The sequence below is a fragment of the Erinaceus europaeus genome, chromosome 7 (genome assembly GCF_950295315.1).
Source record: "Erinaceus europaeus chromosome 7, mEriEur2.1, whole genome shotgun sequence".
Classification (NCBI taxonomy): domain Eukaryota; kingdom Metazoa; phylum Chordata; class Mammalia; order Eulipotyphla; family Erinaceidae; genus Erinaceus; species Erinaceus europaeus.
The window spans coordinates 101476746-101492116 of NC_080168.1; the positions used below are offsets into that span (position 1 = coordinate 101476746).

Sequence of the window (15371 nt, forward strand, 5' to 3'; positions counted from 1 at the left end):
TGAAGTATATTCATAGGGCTTATTTTAAACAGACATTTGCTTTATAACAAGATCGTCATTATCGTTGGAAACATTTAGTTTTTATTTCAGTATTTGAGTTGTGATTTGAATTTCTTTCGTTTGAAAGTGCCTTTAGATAATTTTGTAACAAGGCTTTGAATTAAGGAAAAGTGTCTCAATAGTAAACTTGGTCTGCTTTAAAAGCCATACTTTTGTTGCTATGTTGGGAGACAATGCCTGTTTGAATTCATCAGGCATTGGTGAAATAGTTCTCGCTTCTGATTTCTTAGAGCTTTTTTGTTTCCTTTGCCATTAAACTTATCCTGGGTTGGAAACAGGATTTATTCACCTAGCAGATCATGAATGAATGATACACGGCAGTGGTCATAAAAGAAAAAGTTAATTCTCTATGACTAGGGGAGAAATAACTTTGAATGATCCTTGTACAACCCCTGTGGATGGTGCTTGTTTAAAGCTCTGAATGTCGCTCTAGGTGTTCCTCTTCTCCACGCAGGATTTGGGGCCGACCCAACAGGATTCCACTTGTCTCCCCCATCACCCCTCCAGCTTGTGAAGTTACTTGTCCCTGAGGGCAGCATTCCTTGGGGAGCAGATTCCTTGACTGCCTTTTCCTGGCTGCGTGACTCCACGTGACGTCCCCCAGCACCTGCGCAGCCTCCCGCTTAGAGCGCCCCCTTCGCGCCCGCGGGGTCCCCTCGGGGTCTGGCCCTCCCTCCGTGGAGAGGTCGTTGTCCGGGTGCGAACCTACAGCTCGGGGCCGGCGGGGGAGGGGCTGACCTCTGGCCACAGCCGCCGCCGGCGCCCAGCGAGCCCCGGCAGCTTGGGTATCACATGACTCGACGGCGGCGGTAGCCGTGGCAGCGGGTTCCCGAGTGGGCTCGGTTCCACTCACGCAGGAGGCGAGCGCGGCCGGCGGGGCGTGGACCTACAGCAGCTGCGGCGTCTCCCCTCACGCGGCCGGCGCTCTCCATGCCGCTCCGTGGCGGAAGTGCAGCAGGGGGAGGCGGCGGCGGCGAAGACTCGGAGCGCGGGAGGCCCGGGCTCGGCCCCCTGCAGCACTAAGCTCCGGGGAGCGCGCCACACGCCCCGCGGCCCGGCCGCCCGTGCGCCCTGGGCAGCCTGCATGCCCCGCGCTGTGCAGCGCTCGGCCGCCGCCGCCTGCTCGCTCCACTGCCGCCGGGCGCCCGAGTAATATGCTCACTCGAGTGAAATCTGCCGTGGCCAATTTCATGGGCGGCATCATGGCTGGCAGCTCCGGCTCCGAGCACGGTGGCGGCGGCGGCGGCGGCTGCGGAGGCTCGGACCTGCCCCTGCGCTTCCCCTACGGGCGGCCGGAGTTCCTGGGGCTGTCTCAGGACGAGGTGGAGTGCAGCGCCGACCACATCGCCCGCCCCATCCTCATCCTCCGGGAGACCCGGCGGCTGCCCTGGGCCACTGGATACGCAGAGTGAGTGTTGGGCTCCTTCGCCCCTTCCCAGCGCGCGCCCAGCCCACCTCCTTGTCCTCGGCCCCAGCCCCAGGTCGGTGCGTCGGCTGCCTGCGTCCAGGCCAAAGCGCCGACCTCGCCACTTGGCTGCCCATTGCTCTGCTCAGTCACTACAACCCCAAGGACGCAGAGTCTCCAGCCCCGCAGTGGGTGGTGGTAGCCGGGTGGGTGGCCGCGCTGGACCGTGGGAAAGCAAGGCTGGCCGGGTCTGTGACACTGGTTAAGAAAGTGCTTACAAACAGCTCTGCTGAAGTTTGAAGCACAGCAGGGAAACGCAGTTCTTTGTGCGCCCATCTCCCCCCCCCCCCCCGTTTGTGCCTCCGTGTGAAGTTTGTGCAGGAGCTGGTGTGGCGCTTGAGGTGGAGGTCGGAGCCCTGGGGGTGGGTGGGGGGGCAGCGGCATTGGCGCGCGCGGTTGCACCTTCCCGGTATCCTCCCGTTTCTCTCACTTCACCCCGAGAGCTCCCTCGCTTCTGCTTTAGCTGGTAGTAAAACTGCGCTGTGGTCAACACCAACACTGTTTCCTCCAGTAGAGGAGGGGGACTTATTCCAGGGGTCCAGTGAATGCATTTTGGGAACCAGCTCTGGCCATTAAACCAGCGGTTTTTTTTTTTTTTTTTTTTTTTTTTGCCACTCTTTGGAGAGCCCAGGAATGACGACACACCTGGAGTGGAGCTGGGAGGATTTTAATGGCTCCCGCCACCCCTACGCCTCCACTATGAATGACCATCTTATGAATGGGGGTGAAGGGGGGTGTAAGTAGTGTTTCACGCGTAGTCGCCATTACGAAACTAGAAAACTCGGGAGATGGAGTCTAAGAGGCCAGAGTCTCGGGCTTAATATTGACCCGGTCCGTGGAGCGCAAAACTGAGCAGAGGCACCTGCCCTTGGCTTCTTAAGTCCATCCGCTCGCGGATCTCTGCCCTCCCCAGCCGCTCACAGCCAGCCGCTGATTGGTTCATCCCAGAGCCAATCGGCTCTCCCGACTCCTGGGCGCTTTGCTGCTGGCAGGGGTTTATGGCCTGAATACCCAGGCATGCGGATTCCTCATGCCTGGAGTTCAGGTCCTGGAGATTGCCTTAGAGAAGACCCTTTGCCTTGTAGTCTCGACTTCTCCTTCCCTCCCTCATCAACGGTTTTTTTTCACGGGCTGAAATGGGGAAAGGTGTGTACATGAGGCTGGAATACTGGAATGGGAAGCACAGTGAGGAAACCAGTTCTTCTTCTAGCGTTTGCCCTTCTTCCGTAGCCAGTCAACAGCGTCAGGTTGAGCCTGATGTAAAGTTTCGAGACCTCCTTTGAATCTGGAGAGGTGGCAGTCGTTGACTATGTGGGTCATAGTCTGTCTGTAGCTGCAGGGGCAGTTCGGTCGTCTCTGGCTCCCCAGTGATGGAACATAGCGGCGCACCGGCCATGGCCTGTTCGATAGCGATTGAGGAGGGCCCAATCATAACGTGCTAGGTCAAAGCCGGGTTGACGCTTGCAGGGGTCTGTGATGAGGTGTTTGTTCTTGACCTCAGCTGACTGCCAACTCTGTTTCCAAGAGACTGAAACAGAGAAGTTCAGTGTAGGCGTAGGGGACCAGATTGGATGACGAGATCAGTGAGGAAACCAGTGAGTGCCCAGTGCTAAAACAGTGACCATGAACACACAATCAAAGTCTGGCCTGGTGGAGAGCTCAGGGACTAGGGAGGCACAGGTATTGGTTTAACTTCTGGAAGAAAGCTGGAGTTAAATAAACACCTGTAAGAAAAGACCTAAGGGGGTGAAGCGGTGGCACACCCAGTTGAGTGCACATGCTATCAAACTCAAGGACCAAGGTTGAAGCCACCGATTTCCCACCTGTAGGAAGCATTCACTGCTTCACAAGCATTGAAGCAGTGCTGCAGGTGTCTCTTTCTCTGGCTCTCCTCTCGCAGGTGTCTCTTTCTCTGGCTCTCCTCTCAATTTCTTTCTGTCCCATCAAATAAATACTTTAAAAAGGGGGGGAGGTTGGGCGGTGGCGCAGTGGGTTAAGCGCACGTGGTGCAAAGCGCAAGGACCAGCGTAAAGATCCTGGTTCGAGCCCCTGGCTCCCCACCTGCAGGGGAGTCGCTTCACAGGCGGTGAAGTAGGTCTGCAGGTGTCTGTCTTTCTCTCCCCCTCTCTGTCTTCCCCTCCTCTCTCCATTTCTTTCTTTCCTATCCAACAACGAACAACATCAACAATGGTAATAATAATAACCATAACGAGGCTACAACAACAAGGGCAACAAAAGGGGGAAAAATGGCCTCCAAGAGCGGTGCATTCATGGTGCAGGCACCAGCAATAACCCTGGAGGAAAAAAGAAAAAAAAAAAAAGACTTAGAAGAGGAAGGCATGCCTGCCAAAACAAAGAGAACTCTTTGACTGCAATTTAAAAAGCCTATTTGGGGACTGGCACGATAGCTTACCTAGGTAGTGTGCTGTTCTGCCATGTGCCGGTCCCTGGTTCAAGCCTAACCGCCCTGCTCACTGCCCCAGGAAATTTCATGTTGTGGTATCCTTCTGTATAGATACACATATAGGAAAAAAGTCACTTCAGAGAGGTGAAGTACTGGAGACCAAAAACTAAGGCAAATCCAACCTATTTGGATTTACTTAATATCAAAAAGCAGCATAAAGTCATCTCCATCCTGCAGCAGGTATAGGTGGTAGTAGTCTGGGTGTCTGCCAAAACCCTGAATGTATAACACCATGTTGTCACTCCTGGGGTTTTCCTGGGGGGGAGGGATAGCAGGAGAGGGAGACCATGTATATGAGAGACAGAAAAACAGATGCTATCTACTAAAGGCAGAAAAGTAGAACACTAAGAAGGAAGACATTAAGACACAGAATGTGGAAAGCTATTTTGACACATTGCCTGAGATAAACAGGAAGGAGAAAAGGTGGAGAGGAACTAGTTACAGAATATTTGCAGATTTGGGGCAAGGCCAGGATTATGACAAGGGTCATAAAGAACATGATGAGATCTGAAATGAGATCTGTACTTACAGGGCTCTACCTCCTCTGATACCCTCATTGCCTTATCATAAGAAGTTTATCTTTTCCCAGACCTTAGAGTGTGAAAGATGTTGGAGTTTACAAATTCCCATATACAATTACTGTTTTTTAAAGTAGTTACAAAAATAGCTCATACTTGTTCAACCAAGCCAAGACCTACATACAAATGTAAGCTGTGCCTTCCCCACTGTCTTAAGGGTAGTGAGAATTCAGTGTTTGTTGTGTGCTATTATAGATCTTGGATATATATGTATTTGAAATGCTATGAATTGGTAGCATAATTCTTTTTTTCTTCTTAAAGTAGTCCCATACTAAGCATATTATTCTGTACCATGTTTCACAAAACACTTTGTCTTGAGCTTTATTGTTATTGGATACAGTATTAATACCTCTCTTTTAAAAAAAAAAATGTATGCCTAGTACTACATGGTGAATAATAGCTGTGACATGCTTACTCTTCAGTGCTTAAGATGTTTCTAGATTTGTCTTATATCACGGATTCTCACAACCCCAGGTAGGTGCTGGTATTTTCACTTTATAGATGAGAGTGCATAGGCATAGAATGGTTGACCAACTTGCCCCAGTAACAACACCTTAGCAAAACCTGTACTTGAATTCAAGTAGCTGAAGAAGAGACTATAACACCAACCAATGACTTTACAGTGTATTGAGTTATAGCACATCTGTCTGTACCTAAGATTAACCACTGTTGCTTTTCAACCACCTTCTGTTGCCTTGCAACCTCTGTATCACTTCCTCAAACCTTGAACTCAGTTTATCTTCCTACAAAAATATGCATCCAGAGTGACCAATATGACTAAAATAGGGAAGGGAGATGCATACAAGTGGGGACTGTGGCCATGGTCAGAATGTGCTCTCAGTGAGGTTCTACTGGGAAAAGAAAAGACTTCTTTTGTTCCAGAAGGCTCCTGAAAGGGATAGAGGAGGTAGGAAAATTATTCCAAGAGTGGGGATAAGGGTGATAGTGGGTCAAGGCCAGAATTAATAGTTCATTTACTATTATGGAAAGTTAGCCTAATGTTTTGAGCCTTCTAAAAGGGGGAAAATTAGCATCACTGGGGGCTGGGCAGTGGTGCACCTGGTTAAGTGCACACATTTACAGTGTGCAAGGACCTGGGTTCAAGTCCCTGGTCTCCATCTGCAGAGAAAAGCTTCATGAGTGGTGAACTAAGGCTGTAGATATGTGTCTGTCTCCCTTTCTTTTCCCTCTTTACTTCCCTCTCCCCTCTCAATTTCTCTCTCAATCCAATAATAAATAAATAAAAATGTTTTTAAAAATCTAAAAAAAAAATTGTCATCATATGATGTTAGAAGAGAGTTGAGTCTCATATTAATTAATCTCGGATGGCAGAAATATTTTCTTTCTTTCCCTCTTTTAGTCAAATGCTATAGTAATGATTCAATTATATACTTAAACTAGCTTTAGATCTGTAATAAAAAATCCAAATTTGGGGAAGATTTAAATTGTGTAATTTTGTAATTTATTTATAGGTATAGAATTTGAGAGTTAGTTTAACCAATCTCTGTAGGACTTGAGGACTAGAAACTGAAGACTCTTGTTTATCATTGAATAGTTCAATATTTATTGGCACTGTGCTGTGTGTGGAATCTCCTGGTTCTTCAGAAATTAAAACATTCAACCACTTGGTTAACTGGTATTTTACTAGGTTGTAAAGTTCTGTAGAGGTTTATAGTTACAGATAACAGCCTAAAAATATTTCCCTTAAATTATTGGCATTGTAACATGAATTAGAAGATTTTATACTTTTGGTTTGACATAGAAATCACAGGCTTAGCCTATTAAATCTGCTGAGGCAGAATCCTTAGGAAAGGGCATTGTGGCTCAAAGACCCCATGGAACAGCTGCTTCCCTTTCTCTTCAAGATTAAATACTGCTCTGGTGGTCCTTTATGCTTTATGATTCTGTTTTTAATAGCCTAGTAGCCCATTTTGACTTTTGTTTGTTTCCTTTCCTGGTCTGCTTACTCAACTTTTCTCCCCTAGATAGACTTAAAACACACTGGAAGCTATAGTGATAGTTGATTACAGAATGTGCAGTACTGTGACTGTGAAATTATCATATTCAATTTTGTGTGTGTGTGAGTGTTTTGAATTAATTTTTTTCTTTTTCCTTTTTTTTTGTTTTCCTCTTTTGCCTCCAGGGTTATTGCTGGGGCTAGTGCCTGCACTATGTATCCACTGCTGCTGGAGGCTATTTTTTTCCTTTTTGTTGCTCTTGTTTACCAGTGTTGTTATTATTGTTATTGTTGATGTCGTTCATTGTTGGATAGGACAGAGAGAAATGGAGAGAGGAGAGGAAGACAGAAAGGGGGGAGAGAAAGATAGACACCTGCAGACCTGCTTCACCGCTTGTGAAGCAACCCCCCTGCAAGTGGGGAGCCGGGGACTTGAACCAGGATCCTTATGCTGGTCCTTGCACTTTGTGCCATGTGTGTGTAACCTGCTGTGCTGCTGTCTGGCCCCCTGAATTAATTTTTTTCTATTAAAATTTTTTTTTCTGGAGGGGGGCGGTTTGCACCTGCATGGTTCCACTGTTCCCAGCAGACAGTTTTTCTTTTGTTATTTTTTCAAAACTTTTATTTATTTATTTATTATTGGATAGAGACAGAAATTGAGAATGGAGGGGAGAGTTAGAGAGGGAAAGAGCCAGAGAGACACCTGCAGCCTAGCTTCACCATTCTTGAAGCTTTCCCCCGTAGGTGGGGAGCGGGGGCTTGAACCTGGGTTCTTATACACTGTAATGTATACACTTAACCAGGTGTGCCACTTCCTGACCCTAGATAGAGGTTGCAAGACAGAAGGGGGGAGAGGGAGAGAGACTACAGCACTGCCTTATCTCTCTTGAAGCTTCTCCTGTGTAGGTGCTCCCATGTGGTAGGACTCAAAACCAGGTCCTTGTGCCCATGATAAAGTGTGTGTTGTACTGGATTAACATTTTTATCAGTGATCAGTTTTCTTGTCCATAGAGAATAATTAAAAAAATTACAATCATATATTTATTGGATAGAGACAGTCAGAAATCGAGAGGGAAGGGAGAGATAGAGAGGAAGAGATACAGAGAGACACGTGCAGCACTGCTTCACCACTCGCAAAGCTTTCTCCCTGCAGGTGGGGACCAGGGGGCTCGAACCTGGGTTTTTGCACATTGTAACATAAGCATTCAACTTGGGTCCTTGTGCATTGTAACCTGCATGCTCAACTAGGTGCGCTACCACCTGGTCCATATAGAGAATAACTGATGTAGCATAATGCTTGTGTTTATAATATTCTTTTCTTCTGGTACCCCAGACAAGAAGTAAAAACAAAGCAAAACAAAACCAGCTTTGAGAGTTTCTGTTAAATATACATTTAAGTTGTTTTGTGTTTTAGAGACTTCAAAATTTGAGTTTTTCAGGGATTGAGTCCAGGGTCTCATGCATGCAAGGCATAGGCTCTACTGCAGAGCCACTTCCCTGGCTCCAAATTGCGAATTTATTTTTACTCACTTATTTTATTTTTATTTTTATTGCCGTCAGAGTTATCACTCGTGCTTGGTGCTCAAACTGTATCTGGTGGATTTTTCCTTTTTTTTTTTTTTTTGATAGAGGCAGAAATGGAGAGAGAAGGGGAACGTAAAGAGTGAGATGGAGAGTGAGAGATGCTTGTACCACTGCTTCACTGCTCATGAAGTTTCTCCTTGTGCAAGTGGAGACCAGGCGGCTTGAACCTATATCCTCGTGTATGGTGCTGTGTGCACTCTATTGGGCACACCACTGCTTGACCTCTAAATCGTGACATTTTTGGATGAAGTAATCTTAGTTAAACTCAGAAAACTGTCCACAAATATTGAAGTTATGTAAGAAGAATCTGTAGGTTGCCTTGTCTTCCCAGTTGTCAGTGCTAATTAGCTATTATCAATAAATTACATTAGTTGGCTTTGCTGTGGCAATGGCAGAAGCACTAATATTTCTCCTGCTCCTGAACTCACAAATCCACTGGCATTTTCTCTTCCCCTTCTACGGATCCCTAGCAGGCCTTCCCTCTAACAAACTCCTCAGTCTAGCCTTCTTTCTGGGAACTTCCTGTTTGACTTTTGTAACTGAAGAATCTTATGGTTCCCTACATCTTGTTGTATAAGTATTAAAAAAAAAAAAAGAAAGAAAGAAAGTAGATATCTCCTTTAGCAGGGTTTCCCTAGCTCTTAAGTAAGTAAATTAAGTGAGTATCTTTCCTGATATTAGTTTGCCACACACCAATTGATAGGTTTAAATCAGTTCTATACTAGAATAACTTTCTAGTAATATTTTTTGTTCAAGACAGACTTTCATTGGTAACACCTGAGGCTTCTCTGCCTTCGTGGATTTTTCAAAAAGGGGAAAGGGAAAAGGTAGGATACTATAGTACCAAGAATTTCTCCAGTGTAATAGGTCTTGAATCTAGGTCACTATTCAAGTGAGCTATTTTGCTAACTCAAGACCAATTTGTTTTAATGGAAGATATGTTTCAATTTATGTGCCTTTATACTTTGATTTGTCTAATTTGAATAAGGGATTAACTCCCCACCCCCTCCTCCCTATATCTAGAATTTATGCTATTCTTTACCAGGAATTAAACATTAGTCATCTGATTCCATTCTTTGTTACATTCAGTCAGTAATGTCATTCCATTATAACCATGTGTCAGGCATTGGTCCCTTGTTGGACCTATAATATAAGACATAGTCATCATCTTCAAAAAATTTACGGCATAATCTTTTCTATTTTAGTGGTGTTCTAAGAAATTAAAGTGAAATCATGGGCTATTTAGTAAGATATGATTTTTAACGTTGTGATTAGCTGTTAAGTTCTCAGATCCCAAAGGTTCCAAGACTGTTAGTACTTGTTGAAGAAAATAATTATTCTGACACTTGATATAGATGGTGCAGACACATTATTTAAGACAACTGTAATAGGGCCAGAGAGCTCAGACTTGACTCCCAATAAAGACAGCTGAAAATATAGTCACTTTAGAGCAGAATAAAATGGTCAGTGGAATAAAAATTACAAAGAGGAGAAGTCAAGAGTAGGTAAATTGTTACTGAAGACAGGTCAAGGACTTGTACATTAAAGGTGATGTGTGAGGAACTTGGCCAGATACCAAGGGTGATGAGTAATTGTGCATAAGAGGGATTCTGGACAAACGGATTTAGCAAGATCCATGGTTGAGACTATGTGATGCAGGCCAGGCAAGAACTGCAGGGGCCTAACGTTGAAGACTTGAAGGACAGAGGACTCTCTGAGACCCTTGACAAACAGTTTGGTCAACGAGAGGGTCTTTCCCACTGGTAAGTTTTGGGTGGAAAGAGTATATTGAACCAGATGTTCATTCTGATTTACATGCATTAACTCTAGGACCTTCTATAATTGCCTGTGTTCCATATCAGTCACATAGGAAGAGAGCAGATGTTCTCAGATTGTGTACAAAAACAGCAGAGCTGAAGTGCATGCATTGCTTATGATGGAATATATTCTGAGAAATGTTCTGTTAGAAGATTCTGTCATTGTGTGAACTACACAGAATCTAACTACACAAATGTAGATGGTATAACCTCCTACATACTTGTGCTGTATAAGAAGCAGTGCCATATATATGGTTCATCATTAACCAATGTGGCACTAACTGCACAGGAAATGTTAAAGCAAGGAGCTGAAAAGTCTTTGCTATGTTTTTTTTTCCCCAGATAACTGGTTTTCAATTGCTTTCTAATTTGATACTATAGTAGATACTTTGAAAGTAATTTGCCTAAAAATGACCTAGCATTTGACTTGTCCGATCCATTTCTCATTTACCAAATCCCATCACCAAATGCAAATTGATTTATGCATTGTTAGACTATTAAATGCAATAATTATTTGTTGAGATATTCTTGTATGTAGGTTCTGTACTGTGCATTCCCATGTAATGACTTAATGAGATGAGTACTACACAGATAAGCAATTTGTTCAAAAGTTATAAAGCCTATTAGGCAACCAATCTAGGATTCTTAAGTTCTGTCAGAGTTCTAGTGTGTTAAACCACCTTGTAAGTGTTGCTTCAGTATTTTTATTTCAAAGCTACAGACACATTATTCCTATTCCTACTAGAATAGTATTTTTATAATTTAACTGTGAAGTGTTAACTATAGAAAACCCAGCACTAGAGAGAAAATGACGTCATTTAAATGACATAGAGGACTGCATGCATGTAAACGTGTTATATATAAAAGCACTATGTATATATATATATAATGTTACATAAATATATCTAAGAGGTTTTTTGACTGTTCTTGTCTTTTCTTGAATAGCATCTAGCCATCTTTCCTATATCCTTTGTTTTTTCCTCATCCTTCATACACACACACACACACACACACACACACACACACACACACACACACACGTAATTCTGTCTTTTTTCCAGTATGTCTAAAATAGGGAAAGGAGAGGCATACCAGTGGGGATTGTGGCCACAGTTGAAACCTGCTACTAGTGATTCTGCCAGTGTTATCCAGTATGCAAGAAGTGCTGAATTTATCTAATGTTTTTGTTTGCCCTTCCCCCTCCCCCCCCCCCCTTTCTTCTCTAGGAGCACTTTTCTGATCTGGTTTATGTTAATCTGGGATTGAACCTGAAACCCTAGAGCCTCAGGCATGAGAGTCTTTTGCATAACAATTATGCTACCTACCAACCATGACTGCATTAAAAAAACAAAAACTGTGCAGGAGAGGGATAGAGGTAAAGTCAAAAAGTTTCATCCTATGGGATGATCTCACTGTCAGGCAGAAGTTGAAAAACAAGATCAGAAGAGAAAACACAAGTAGAACCTGAACTGGAATTGACATGTTGCACAAAGACTCTGGGGTGGGGAGGAGATTACAGGTCCAAAAAGGATGACAGAGGACCTAGTGGGGGTTGTATTGTTATATGGAAAACTGGGAAATGTTATGCATGTACAAACTATTACATTTACTGTGGAATGTAAAACATTAATTCCCCAATAAAGAAATTTAAAAAAAAGTTTCATCCTTAAGTTCTTCATGTTCAAGGACACTTATACTTTATATCTGTTACCAAATGACCTGCATTTCTCTGAAAGTTTTCATTCATACAGACAATATAAAGAATTGAGCATGGGGGCTCGGGCGGTAGCGCAGCAGGTTAAGCGCACGAGGTGCAAAGCGCAAGGACCGGCAGAAGGATCCTGGTTCAAGCCCCTGGCTCCCCACCTGCACGGGCTTCGCTTCACTGGCGGTCTTTCTCTCCTCCCTCTGTCTTCCCCTCCTCTCTCCATTTCTCTCTGTCCTATCCAACAACAAACAACATCAACAACAACAATAATAACCACAACAAGGCTACAACAACAAGGGCAACAAAAGGGGGAAAAATGGCCTCCAGAAGCAATGGATTCATGGTGCAGGCACTGAGCCCCAGCAATAACCCTGGAGGCAAAAAAAAAAAATTGAGCATGGTGGTAGATAGCATAATGGTTATGGGAAAGACTCATGCCTGAGGCTCCAAAGTCCCAGGTTCAGACCACCTCCCCAATGCCCACACCCACCCACCGCAAGCCAGAGCTGAGCAGTGTGGAACAATACCCTTGTAATCTTATGCTCTTGTAGACTACCACTAAATTATTAAGAAAACTAAGTTTTTAAAAATCCAGGTAACATAGTGAAAAATATAAATCATGAAGTGAATACTATAAAACCATTAATTACTGATTTTCTAGACCTTTATATGTGTTGTTTCAAAGTAGAGCATTTAAAAAAATTTTTTTATTTATAAAAAGGAAGCATTGACAAAGCCATAGGATAAGAGGGGTACAACTGTACACTATTCCCACCACCAGATCTCTGCATCCCATCCTCTCCTCTGATAGCTTTCCTATTCTTTAACCCTCTGGGAGTATGGACCCAAGGTCATTGTGGGATGCAGAAGGTGGAAGGTCTGGCTTCTGTAACTGCTTCCCCACTGAACATGGACATGACAGGTCGATCCATACTCCCAGCCTGCCTCAGTGGAGTATATTTTAACATGTCAACTTCTCAACAAATATCTGAGGGGCTTCTCTGCAGGTCAGTAAGTAGAGTGGCAGCCTCATGTTCTACTGGAAGACCCTTTACCAATCAGTTCTCCACTGGATATTTAGATTTACTTAAAATCTCTGTATTGGAGGATTAATGTTTTACAGTCAACATAGATTTACTTTTAGGCTTTTGATGCACAGCCTTATTACTTAACCCATGCAGTTCTTTCCTTAGAATGGGTTTCTAGATAAGGAAAACTTGAGAGTAACTGCATGTTTACAACTGTGCTGTATATTACAATTTGGGTTGTACAAATGCATGCTTTAACCAGCTATATGTGAGTGTCACCTATGTTCATACTAAGCTTCTAATATTCACCAGTGATCTAATAAATGAAAAAAGTGTTAATGTAATTGATGTTTATTTATTGAAGGCTAAAGACATATATATCCCCAATTATTAGCTGTTTGGATATTTTTTGTGTTTTTCCTGCTCTTTTTTCCATTTTTCTCCTTATTTTTTTTAACTTTTTCATTACAATGTTTAAAATTTTCCCATTTATAGCAAAAAAATAATTTTGGTGGTCAAATCTAATCTTTTTTTTCCTTAAAATGTTTTCTGTTTACTTCATTAGACATAGTTTAAATTTGATATTGATTTACTTACACTGTTTAGCAACTGGCATATAGGTTCACTGAACATACTTCTTGGGGCCAGTAAAATAGCTCAGTTGGATGGTGCAATGCTTTGTCATGTGCGTGACCCAAGTTTGAGCTGGCGCTCTGCCTCTGTCTTAAAGCAAACAAACAAAAAATACAGACAACACATTTCTTAAGCTAGTTGCAGTAATAAAGTCTCTTAACTGTTTAATGTATTATCCTTGCAACTTGGATCTTGATTATTGAAAGGAAATGTGTTCTATTTGTTTCAGAAGATGCTATTTCAAATTATGTACTGACCATATGGCTATGAGCAAAGCTTAGAGAAATATGACATGCTTTTATCTCTGTAGCTGTGAAATTTAAAGGCTTGCCTGTATTTTCTTTTTTAAAAAAAATAGATACAATAGTTTGTATGTAATTAAAATTTTTATTTTTATTTGTCTATTGAATAGAGACAGCTAGAAATCAAGAGGGAAGTGGAGACAGAGACAGAGAGAGTAAGAGAGACACCTGTAGCACTGCTTCACCTGCAGGTGGGGACTGGGAGCTCGAACCTGGGTCCTTGTCCATTGTAACATATGTGCTTAACTAGGTGCACATTTTTTATGTAATTTTATTTTTTTATAAATATTTATTTTGGATAGAGACAAAGCAATGGAGAAGGAAAGAGACAGAGAGAGAGAAAGAAAGACACAGTACTGCTTCACCCTTTGCAAATGAGGACTGGGGGTTTGGTGCATTGTAATATTGGTACTCTACCAGGTGCACTACTGCCCAACCCTTAATTTTTTTTTGTAAATTTATTTTATTTAATTATTTTATAGGACAGAGAGAAATTGAGAGAGAGAGGGACTGATAGAGCAGGAGAAAGAGACAACCTATAGTACTGCTTCATTATTAGTGAAGCTAATCCCCTGCAGATGGGGAGCGATGGTGGGGGGAGCATCCTTGTGCATGGTAATGTGTTTACTTAACCAGGTGTGCAACCAGCCCCTTATATGTATTTTCTTTTTAATATTATTTATTTATTATTGGATAGAGACAGAGAGATATAGAGAGAGACACCTCTAGCACTGTTTCACCACTTGGGAAGCTTTCCCTCTGCAAATGGGGATCAGGGACTTGAACCTGGGTCCTTGCTTAACCAGGTGTGCCCCGGCCTGGCCACCATGTATCTTTTCTTTTCTTTTGCCTTCAGGGTTATTGCTGGGGCTCAGTGCCTGCACTACAAATCCACTGCTCCTGGAGGCCATCCCCCCCTTTTTTTTTTTTGCCCTTGTTGTTGTTGTTGTACTTGTAGTTGTATTGTTGTCATAGCTGTTGTTGTTGGATAGGACAGAGAGAAATGGAGAGAGGAGGGCAAGACAGGGGGAGAGAAAGATAGACACCTGCAGACCTCCTGCAGCAGGGGCCCTGGGGACTTGAACCGGGATCCTTATGCCAGCCCTTACGCTTTGAGCATGTATGTTCTATGTAGACTTTATGCTTCTTTATTTGTGAGAGAATAAGGAAATCCTTATTTGTATCTGTATAACTTTAAGTGTTAAGACTCTGCCATTTATACTTAAATGTATAATAACATCTGTTATCTGTGTTGAATAAAAGTAGAAAATAAGGCCCAGAAAGCAGCTATGGTATTTTAAAATATTATGTGATTTCACGTTCTGGTAACTGTCATGGAATCACTGAGCTTAACAATTCATTTGAAATTGTTTATTAATAAAAATTGATTTCCCTAAACAAAATACCATAGTGTAATTTATTATAAAGAGGAAACTAATATGGCATAACCTCCAGGAGACTTTCAGTGGGAAATACACAGGTATCTAGTTTACCAAATTTTATATAAAAAAATTCTCTACAAAGCATTTTCAAATAGTTTAGTTCTGTATAGTAGATATCTTCTTAGCATATTTGCATTGTCTTAAGTATAATTGTCTAGATACTGTCAAATTATCATCTAAAGACTTAATTATTTTTATTCATGTGTTAATAAGTTTGGAAATCCAGTGTCTTAAAACCAGTCTCTACTTTTATGTGTTTTATTTCTTTTTAGGTTAGCAAACAGAGGAAACATAGGTTTTCTATCAGTAGCTACTTAGAAGTTAGGAAATGTA

The 15371-nt window shown here is 42.8% G+C and overlaps 1 protein-coding gene across 2 annotated transcripts in view; it reads left to right on the top strand.

The window, feature by feature from the left end:
* The first annotated feature begins 800 nt into the window (after positions 1-800).
* PPM1H (protein phosphatase, Mg2+/Mn2+ dependent 1H) overlaps positions 801-15371 on the top strand; it is a 320464-nt gene continuing 305893 nt past the window's right edge. Inside the window, exon 1 of one of the 2 annotated variants that reach the window (XM_007516868.3) lies at positions 801-1468. In XM_007516868.3, coding sequence (XP_007516930.1) covers positions 1215-1468 — 254 coding nt within the window. In that variant the 5' untranslated portion in view covers positions 801-1214. The remainder of the gene's footprint in view (positions 1469-15371) is intronic. The other variant, XM_060195008.1, reaches the window with a different exon arrangement.